The 11,832-nt window shown below is 31.2% G+C and overlaps 1 protein-coding gene across 1 annotated transcript; it reads left to right on the forward strand.

Annotated features, from left to right (window-relative positions):
• The first annotated feature begins 9,762 nt into the window (after nt 1-9,762).
• Nucleotides 9,763-11,159, forward strand: LOC145123461 (uncharacterized). The gene is made up of 3 exons (XM_079058670.1): nt 9,763-10,116; nt 10,194-10,419; nt 10,567-11,159. Exons 1-3 carry the CDS (start codon nt 9,838-9,840, stop codon nt 11,025-11,027), a joined length of 966 nt encoding a protein of 321 aa, XP_078914796.1. The 5' UTR covers nt 9,763-9,837; the 3' UTR covers nt 11,028-11,159.
• Nucleotides 11,160-11,832: the final 673 nt, after the last annotated feature.

The following is an 11,832-nucleotide window of genomic DNA, read 5'->3' on the forward strand; positions in this document are numbered from 1 at the left end:
GTGTCATTGTCCTAATGTTGTTATGAATTTCACACCTGCAATTTAAGGGGTTGGTTGTATCAAAAGGGTTAAGCAGTGATTTTTTTTTTCATATCCGAATGCAAACACCTGTTAATTCTTTATGAGAATATAAATATTACATAAAACATGTGTTACTAGTAATTCTGACAGAATGCATTTATACATTCTGTGGTTTAGAATGTTTATATATATAGAAATACGATTGCAAATGGTAAATCACATGATTAATTCTTTATAGTGGCATGTAAAGTTATAACTACCAGAGTTTATTCTATGTATTCTGAGAGAATGTATTCTATGTATTATGCAAGATTGTATTCTAATTATTCTACCAGAATGTATTATATGTATTCTGCCAGAATGTATTCTATGTATTCTGTCAGAATGTGTAAATTGATAGGAATTGCAAGTAACATGCTTTTAACCATTCTTAGTTTTTGTTGCATCTGTGATAGGAATGGTCAGAAGAAGTGCTTGAAGACCTGATAAGAATGACTTGAAGAATGACTCAAAGTTTGATCACACTTACAGTTTAAAAACCTTCTTATTTTTTAAGAATTATACTTGTAGTTATTAATGAATTGTATATTTAAGAATGCTGATTGTTTGTGATATTCTTTTAGAATATGTACAAATATATTAAAATGTATAAGGTTATTAATATGTAAGAATATGTATGAATTTGTATTTAAGTTCGAATGTATATGAAAATATAAAAATGTTGTTATTCTTCAACAGGTAGTTTTAGAATTATGTTATTCTTCATTAATATTCTAATAGAATAAAACTTTGAAAGAAAATTATTCTAACAAAAAAACATTATGACGGAATAAAACCGGTTATGTTTACAAATTATGTTTAGAATTAAAGTGAATTAATTAAAAAAAATCAGATTCTTAAAATTATGAGAATTAATTATCCCTAAAATTCCGAAAATTTCCTTTTTTAAATATAGTTAATTGTCCAAAATACCCTTATGCTGAAATTTGTGTGATTATATGGTACATGTTACGCTATTGTAATATTATAGACTCTCAGATCATGATCATTGATTCTATTCCATCTGTGGTCTAGAACTGTGCATTATGGCACACAATAGTTACTAGAAACAAAATAACCTAACCCTATATATATATATATATATATATATATATATATATATATATATATATATATATATATGGTGATTTTTGTTTGTAGGAAATTAAAATCTCAAAGTTTGAAATTTAACACCGTATTTTGTTAGCTGTTGTGGATCGAATGTGAATTCCATCACAATGGTGAGTTCTTTTATATTTATGATATCACATTAAATTATTTTACATGTTAAGTAACTTTCTTTTTCAAGCAAAGTAATACATATAATAACATCTACAATAAGAGTTTGAAAAAACTTTTGACAATTGAAAAATCTATTAGATGAGTTTTTTTACATCAATATAAATTTTTTCAACAATCTTGTTAAGTTAAGTAAGGATGAACGAAGTTGAACAAAAAATGCACCGGCTTCTGTGGTGTTGCCGACCACACCGCTCCGTGCAAATGTACTACCGCCAAATTGGTAGAATAGCGGTTACATAATCCGTTGCTCTATATTCTTTCAACTTGTACTATAACCGATAAAACTTATAGTGAAATATGTGGATAAGGAATTTGGAATGGATAAATTTCCATGTAATGTGAGATGAGAGAGGTAGAAATAAAAGAATCCAGAAAAACTGATTTAACATCGAAGTGACAAATAGATTAGGAAGGATGAACTCTGGATTTTAATAGAAAAATTAAATATCCTTATATTTTATTATTCATCCTTTTATCATTTTTACATGATAACAAATATAATAAAAATTTATTACTTTTATTATATGTGACAAGTATTATAAAATATAAAGAAAAAATAAGAAAGATATTTTGATTTTCTCATTTTAATAAGTTCTTCTTTTGACCTCTTCCACGGATTCGACGAGTCCCGTAACTTTTCAATTATACAAACTAAACATAAAAAATCGGAAGCCTTTTATCGTAGATGATAGATGAAGCTTTTTCATTTAAAACTAAAAGAAAAAATCTATTATTATGGATGCTTTTAATAACATTATTAAAGTTTAAGAAAAAAAGAAACTTGATTATTTTATAAGATTATCATTTCTATATGCATCATGTTACTTTCAATATGATAGACACAAGGATATGTTTGAACAATTTTTTTAACAATGATATCCAATTAATAGCCGAAAACCACTTGTACCTATATGATATATTTATCGGATTAACTATTAACATTTTCGTTTTCGAAACATTATTATTCACATGAAATTGGGCTTAAAAATGTACAATAATTTCCTTATCTTGAATCGATTGACTGAATGTGGGCCAATACATTATTGGCAACACGATTTTCCACGTATTGATTATCCGGGATATACCTAAAGAGTAAACAGATATTGATGTGAGGTGTACCTACATGAAAAAAGAAATTTATATAAATAAAATATTTATTTTGTTAGGTACGAAAAATAGGATATTTTTGGCATAATACACAAAACAAGTTTGTATTTATATAATTATATTGGTTACCTTTAATCTAGAAAAAAATGTGAGTAATTTCATTAATTATTTTTTAAAAAAAATAATTAATGAAATTAGTCAATTCATCAAAATAGCCATCAATTTCATAGATAATATTTACAAAATTGACAAACCATTTCGGAAATGATGTCGTCATCTGAAAAATGGTGATGTGTCAGCTACAACGACATTGTTTTCTAAGAGCAATCGGTATGGGTCAAACGAGATGTAACGCCGTTTACGTGGCGCTTGGCGACGGCGGCTTAACGGGGGGAACACCGCCCCCCCTGCTCGTTGCAACTCTTCGAGGGTGGATCTCGTTGGCGTCACGACGGGATGAAACGAATGAATTGTTACCGTTTGAAACCTTTTAATTGCAACGGTTTGAAAAAAAAATTAATTATTAAAAAAAAACAATTTACCCTATAAATACCTACCATTTTATAAAAAATTTCACACACTTTCTCTTCTCCTCTCTACATACTTTCAATTATCTTCAAAAAAAATATGGATCCTTTCGACTCGTCCGATGATTCAGATGACGATATTTTCTTTAGGATGATGTATCATTATTACACTACCGACCTGCTACAACCAGACCCAGCCCCGCTATTAACAAGACGTGCGATGTTAAACAGAAATCGCGAGGAAGGACATGAACATCTATATCGCGATTACTTTGCGGATAATTGTGTATACGGGGCGAAGGACTTCAAAAGAAGATTTTGTTTGAGTAGGGATGTGTTCTTACGAATCGCCAACGCCTTGGAAAGCCGGTATCGTTTGTTTACTATATTTTTATACAAAATAAATAAAAATGCACTACATGTTTCTTTAATTTTACAACATATGCAATATATTTTTAAACTGTAGTTAATTTATGTTTAGGTACGAATTTTTTCAATTAAGATATGATGCTAGAGGTAGACGAGGGTTTACAACGTTGCAGAAATGTGATGTGGCCATTCGTTTGATGGCTATGGGGGAATCACCCGACACCATGGACGACTATATGAGAATGTCCGAAAGAACCGCAAGAGAGAGTTTGTATACATTGTCAAGGGGTGTTGTTGAAACTTTTGGAGACGTGTATTTGCGAAAACCTTCGTTGCATGATTTGCAAGAATTGTATGCGGCGCATGAAGAACGCCATGGGTTTCCCCGAATGATCGGAAGCATTGATTGCACACACTGGAAATGGAAAAATTGTCCGGTAGCATGGAAAGGGCAATACGCAAGTGGTCATCACGGATCACCTTCGTTGGTGTTAGAGGCTGTCGCTTCTCAAGATTTATGGATTTGGCATGCATTTTTTGGGGTTGCGGGTTCCAACAACGACGTCAACGTTCTTGATCAGTCGCCAATATTTGACGATCTTTTGAATGGAAAAGCCCCGGATGCTCCTTTCACGGTAAATGCAAACGAATACAAATATGAGTATTACCTTACAGATGAAATATATCCTCAGTATTCCACATTCGTGAAGGCATTCCGCCACCCGGTTGAAGAACGAGACAAATTTTTTAAGAGAAGACAAGAAGGAGCACGTAAGGATGTGGAACGTGCTTTTGGAGTGCTGAAGGCGAAGTGGCATATAGTCGAACATGCAGCACGACCATTGGATTTAGAAACTCTACGATATATCATGTATGCATGTATCATAATGCATAACATGGTAGTAGAAGATAAAGGGCGAAATATTGCACACTATATCCCAACGGAGCCCAGACACGTTCAGTTTCAACCAGGAACAACATATTATTTGCATCGCGTTGTTGACATTCAGGACGCAAATAAACACAGACAACTTCGAGAGGACTTGACGGATTATATCTTCTATGGTAACAACAACGATAACGAATAGCGTTGTATTTTTTTTTTTTTTTGAATTTGGATGTTATTTCTTTTTTTGTTTTTGGATATTATGTGTAATTTAGTCTTTATGTTAATTTTAATCTTTAAAATTTTTTAATTGTTATTTATAATTTTTAAACATTATGTTTTATTTATTATTTATATTTAAAAAATATTTGTCTAAATTTTTAAAAAAAAATCGAAATAAATAAAAAATAAATTATAAAATGGAAAAAAAGTTGGTGTCATAACAAGATACAACATGTTGCCCATTTCCCCACTTGGTGTTATAACACCATTGATGACGTGGCATGTGATGTGGCACAAAAATGGTGTTATATCTAGTTGCCCACACCTTATGGTCTAAAATACCGTAGTTTCTATATGCAAAAAAATCAAGTTTTATCTATGGAGATTTAATTTTTTTTCCAAGTTTTTTGTGTTATAAAAATCATCAAAAACTATTTCCACACCAAAAGATAAATATGATATTGTAGTTTTAACTTGTGAAAATGACAAAATCAATATTTTTAAGAGGAATTTTTAGACGAAGCCAAAGATTTTGCAAATAAGGTCCGCAAAATCCTCACATCCATACGAGAAATGCTTTCAAATATTATGATTTTTTTTTGTTATTTTCACATGTCAAAACTACAATATGAAACTCTTAGGGATAATGATTTAAAAGGATAATATATTTTTTAATTTGTACACATTTGATCATTGAGTTTTTTTTTCATCCATATTTATTCATTCAACTTGTTTAACTGTACACATTTAATTTGTACTACTCCAGGTAAGCTGAAAAAAATAAATTAATAGGGCAATATATTTCTCACTTTGTACACATAGTCCTTAATAATTTTTTTCTTTCACATTTAGTCCTTAATATTTTTTTGTAACAAAATTAGTCCTTTTGTTTTTTCTACACATTCACTACTTGTAACCTATGCTATCAATAACACGCTATAGTGGTGGTATAGCGATGCTATAGCGTTTATCGGAGGTACATAACCGCTATTTCAAAATAGCGTTTACGAATAACAGTGACACTATTAGCGACGCTATTTACCGCGATACACATCACCGTTATAGCAGCGCTACAGCCGATTTTGCACTTCCTTTCACATTTTTCCATTTAGCTACTCCACAATACCAGGTACGGATGGGAATTTAGCCAGGAAACCCGAACCGAACCGAAACCCGAACCGGCCCGAACCGAATTAGGCCCGAATAAGCAATTCGATTCGGGTATCTATATTATACTTATTCGGTTCTCGGGTTATTCGGTTTGGATTACCCAAATAAGAGCTTATTCGGTTCTAAATACCCGACCCGAATAAACATTCCTCGTCCCCATTTTCTTATCGACAAAAATCAAAATCACGATTCACACTTCTGTCATCGTCGTTCATAACAGAAAAAAATACCCTACGCTCGTTCTCGTCGTTTCAAAATAGACCAATCTTCTCAACTATTTCCAAACTCGAAATCACTTCTGTCGATCATTCCTTTTGTTTCAGACTTTCAAAAATCGACCATTCCTATTGTCTCTAAGGATTCACGAATTCCTACTTTGTCTAGTCATGAAAAATTAGGCGCCAACTCAAGAAACTCACGTAAGAAATTAATTCTCATTATGTTAATCTACTATGTAAATGTTATTATTTTAATGTGTTATTGTGTTATGTTAGTCTTTGAATGTTTTACGTTGATGTATAAAAGTACATTCTTATTCTATTATTCGGGTTATAGAATCCTAATACAGTTTATTTGGGTTTTTTCGGTTATATTAGGTCCTTAATCATCTTATACATGTTATTCGGGTAATAACCAAACCGAACCGATTAATACCCGAACCGAACTGAACCCGTATTTGTTAATCGGTTTGGTTTTTAGTTCATGCAATTACCCTTATTCGGTTTTCGGGTTATTCGGGTTCGGGTCGGTTCAATTTGGTTTTGACCCGAATAACATCCATAGTACCAGGTATGTGTCATTTCCTTTATTCCTTTCCTTTCTATACATACACACTACGACATACAATGTTTCACTGTTCACAATTATAGACCCGTGACTATCAAATGCTTCAATCATCCACTGTGAATCTATGTTGAATGTTAAATGTGATGTTTCCTTTAATTCTTTAATGCTAAATGTTTCTCTTTCAATGCTTCACGCTTATGAACTCGTTAATTTGATAATTTATAAAACAATCAATACAATTTGTGAATTTATGAAGCATAGAAATAATTACTCACTCACTGTGGATATGTGATTTAGCCTTTAGGAACATAAATTAGTGAATTCATAAAGTTATGATTTTAAATTCTTAATTTGTGTCCATATATCATATATGTTTGTGTAATATATAATATTAATACTCTAATATATAAATTCTGTATAAATATATAATATAAAATTATAAATTATAGGTAATATTACAAAACCGATATACCATCACTATACCACCATGATAACCACAATTTCAAATAGTGGCATGTGACCGCTATTGAAATTTTGACCGCGATAACTGCATAGCTTGTAACCGATTTCTTTAGGGTTTTATCACGACATCCTACATAGTATATAATCATTAGTAAGATGTTCGGAACTGTTGATGCTTATGGCCACCGCAGCCTCGACTGCTTGGTTGCTTAGGTTTTGTCTTCTCAATGTGGTAACTTCTTCATACAATCACAAATTTTAACGATCCTTATATCCACACGTTCGTATTTGAGTCTATTATAATTTTCGTTTAGATTAATTCCTTTAAAAAGTAATATATTTTTACTTAAAATTTTAGAAAAAAAAATGTTCATACATACATAAAGACCGCATGGATATAACGATCGTAAGTAATAATATATTACTTTTTAACGGGAGTAATCTAAACGAAAATTGTAGTAGACTCAAATACGAATGCGTGGATATAAAAGTAGTTAAAATTCGAGATTGTATGAAGAAGTTACGACGTTCGACACAAGACCTAAGCCAAACCACAAGACCTAAGCATCCAAACAACCGAGACACAGCGGCCCAAAACATCAACAACTCTGAACACCTGATTAATGATGTACCACGTAGAAATCCATGAGAAAAAACCAAAACAAACGGGTCATAAATACTAAATGTGTAGTAAAACAATGATTTATGTTGCAACAAAAAAATATTAATGACTAAATATAAAAAAAATATATTAATCACTAAATTTGTATAAAGTGAGAAATATATTACTTATTAAGTCATTTTTTTCGGATTAGTTGAAGTAACCGGGCATAAAGACTGAATGCATATAATTAAATAAGTTGAAGAGATTAATAAGGATGAAATAAAACTTAATGACCAAATATATACAAATAAAAAATTATACTACAATTTTAAGTAATGATTACCATTGTTGGAAAATGATTAATGAAATTAGTTTGATTTGCCTTTTGCTCTTAATTTTTTTTAGTAATTATATCATTATATTATATTTATTAAAAACCATAAAATACAAAAATATAATCATTAATAAAAAAAACTTCACAAACTATAATGGTATTTTGGTTTTTTTAATATTTACCTAAAAATAGAAAAAAACACATGTTTTTATATATGCGGTTATCTTTATCCAAATCCTTTACAGTAAATTAATCACACTCCGAAGACATTATTTCGCTTAAACAATACAAAGAACATGATAATATTTGTCTTCATGCCCTTTATGCTCAAAATTATTGAAAGAAACAATATTTAAACTGAAATGACAAATATATCCTCGTCACCAACCAATGTCAAGGGCATTATTGTCTAATCATCTCCAAATTCCAACCCATTGGCTTTACGCCGCGTATTAAATCCATTCCCGGTTTCGTGAAAGTACTAGACAAGGCAATTAGATAGGGTACATACATACTACCATGGGCCCAACCTCATCAAATTATTTCCCCAATCCACGGTCTAGATTACCCGACGTTCCTCATCTAGGCTGTCGCATGGGCCCCACATCACGAGGAGTCTCAGCGGATCATACGACAAAATTCGAATATACTTTTATATACCTGTATACTGTCTTATACACACACTATTGTCAGAGAGGGCTTTACTAAATTCAGGAAAAAGTACAAGTTGTGATGGTTCGTTTACAAGTTTTACATAACTGTTATATGGATGTGGTATGTTTGGTAGTAGTGAGTAGTATTATCTGGAGGTAGTATGTTTGGGAAAGTAAATTTGGAAAGTTAAGGGAGCCTCCTATAATTTGTATTATTTCCCATATTAGTCCTCTACTTCTAAAAACTGGTCATTAAATTCCCGAAAATATAATCGTTTTGCAATTCACTTTGGAATTCAAAATTGTAGACATAAAATAATTTTAAACACATATCAAAAAACCAGTTAAAGTTTCTCAAGAACATGACAAAAGTTATGATATATTTTATCTTGAGTGGTCAAAAAGATAAATTCAAATATGTAGTATCAATTTTATTGAAATGGATCTAATAGGATCGATTAAAATATTTATAAGATCCAAAATAATATTTTTAATGAAAATACTATTATTATTCTAATATTATAGCTTTGTAGTTATACTTAATAGACTACTAAAAAGCTAACAAAATGTTAAAGCAACCAACTCAACTTGATCCATATTAATGATTTTCTATTGAGTCAAAACTAGTTTTCCATTTCTAACACCTCTAGTAAATAAGTTTCTGCTCATATTTTGTCAAATAATCCGTCTTATCCATTTGATATCGGAGTTATTCAATTGTGTTTCTTGATGAAAATGAATTAGAAAAGTTTAACTCTATTATGGGTGTACAACTGCATGTATTTTAATCCACTTTGTATCTCATACAGGGCTGACTCTGATGAGGTATCAGGTGTGTGAGGTGTGCGATTGCACATATCTCGCGTTGTGAATGAGCCCACATTTTTAATGTCTATAATTTATCATTAATATGTCACTAATAAGTTGCCATTGTCGCAAATCCATGTCATTAATATGTCACGTATATAAGTCAGGTAATTCACATCAAATGGATCCAAATCATTTGTATCATGGGTGTCGGGTGGATTGGTGATCTACAAAAACAAATCCCGAATAATCAATCTTTCTTGCCAAGGGGGTATGTTACAATTTTCCAAAGACGAAGGTGACTTTAGTAAATTTAAAAATAAAAAAAGAATACAGGAATATTCGAATATATCTATAATAATAATTACTGACTCAATATTGACGTGGATCCAAAATTGAGAACGAACAAACAGCAACAAATCACGTGGCACTTAATCACCCTCACCTTCACCCCTGTAATATATAACCACCATTTTTCTCCATTAATTTCATCGCAACAAAAAACATTATTCAGAAACAAACAGAATAAACGTCGGAAAAGTAGGTCCATGGGCGGTGCCACCACCATATTTCCGATGAGCCACCGTGTCCTGTCGCCAAGTCAAAACTACAGTACCGGAGATAACCCTACCGGCGATCAACCCGCCGTCCTATTGTCCGGTTCAATCTTTGGGTTTCTTGAAGAAGAAACCACCATGTTATCGTCACTGGAGAACGACAGGTATACTGAAATTCAACACGAAATTGAAGATGACGATGAGAGTCAAAACCCAGAAAGAACCGAAGACAAGATTAAATTTTGGGAGACCCAACATCAGAATTTACATGTAAGTTATCAGGGATTTTTGTATTAAATTCCCAACTTTAAATTTTTCCGAATTCTAACAAGTTTCAAATTTTACAGACAACATTATTCAGGACAACGAGTTTAGAATCAAAAATAAGAATTATAACAAAGGAAGTAGTAGGAGAACTCGAGGTGATCGATAGTGTATGTTCTTGCTCGAGACCAGTTTCCGGCAGTTGCCGGAGTTGCAGGATGACAGAAATTTGTCGCCGGCTTCAGAATTCCGGCTACAATTCGGCCATCTGCAAGTCCAAATGGAAAAGCTCCTTAGAAATTCCTTCAGGTGATTAATTAATTAATTAACTAATATTAAACTTAAAACGTCAGAATCAATCATTTTCGATGTTTATAATATCTTCAAGAAAGAGCCATTTATGTCAATTTATACATTATACGTTTGCTAAATATTCGTGTTATTTATGTGATATAGGTGAACACACGTTTGTAGACGTAATCGATAACTCCAATAGCAAGAAAGGAGATGTGAGAGTGATTGTCGAATTAGAATTTCGTGGTCAGTTTGAGATGAAAAAAGGAAGTGAAGAGTACAATGAACTCGTATCCAAACTCCCAGATATATTCGTTGGCAAAATCGAAAGACTACAAACTGTGATTAAAATACTGAGTAATGCAGCAAAACGATGCATGAAGGAAAAGAAGATGCATTTGGGTCCATGGAGAAAGCAAAGATATGTGGAAGCTAAGTGGCTTAGAGTCGTTGACCGGACAACATGCATGAGTTTGACCAAACCATTGGCGAAGACGATTGATAGTTATTTGATCTCATGCCCTGTGAAGACTCGGGCTAAGGCATCAATGTTGACTATGGATCTTGATCATAAGTTGCCCATGGTGCCCAACTTTTATGCATCTGCTGTTGAAGTTTTGTAAGAAGTGATTATATTAGTTATATGTTTTGTATTAAGGTCATTGATTTAAATCGCTAACTGAGTGTAAATTTACGTTTATGGAGTTGGTAGTTAATTAAATGCTCGATATGGAAATCATAGAGTCGAACCTCAATGTTGTGTTTGGTATAAATTTTATGGGTCTAGGGGATGCAGCAGTTTTTTTTTCCCTTCAAATTTAATATATTTTCAAGCTAACACATAATTCTATCTATAATGTTGTAGCTGTGTTTTCGACATAACTTATATAATTAACCTTAGAAAAAAATGACACCACTTAACTAAAATCTATTGATCTAATACTCTTAGGCTAAAAGCCATTTGATAAATGGTTCCTTCTTCAATATTTATGATTGACAATCGACGACATGAAATGTGTGAAAATATTGGTATATGGACGGTGACATTAAATATTAATTAAGTTTGTATGAACATTTTATAAGGAGTTTAAGTTTACAATTTAACTTTATATTTTATATACTAGTTATCTTATAGTATTATTTATTAAAAAAATATTAAATATAAAAGTCTAAATACGTCGAAAGTTTGAATTTATGAAAAAATAAAAAAAAAATTGAAAATTTGAAATTAAAGTAGTTGTTGTCTTTTAAGTTTAAACAAATAAGTTAAATAAATACAAAATAAAGCTTCAATTTAAAATTTTTAAATGTAAAAGTAATTTTTAAATGTAAAAGTAAAGTTGGCATTAATTAAATTGATAGCTATTTATTATTATATTTATTATAATTATTATATTTAAATACTATATGAAATTTAATAAAATGAAA

The sequence above is a fragment of the Lactuca virosa genome, chromosome 7 (assembly GCF_052849685.1).
Source record: "Lactuca virosa cultivar CGN04683 chromosome 7, Lactuca_virosa_CGN04683_v6, whole genome shotgun sequence".
In the NCBI taxonomy this organism is placed as follows: Eukaryota; Viridiplantae; Streptophyta; class Magnoliopsida; order Asterales; family Asteraceae; genus Lactuca; species Lactuca virosa.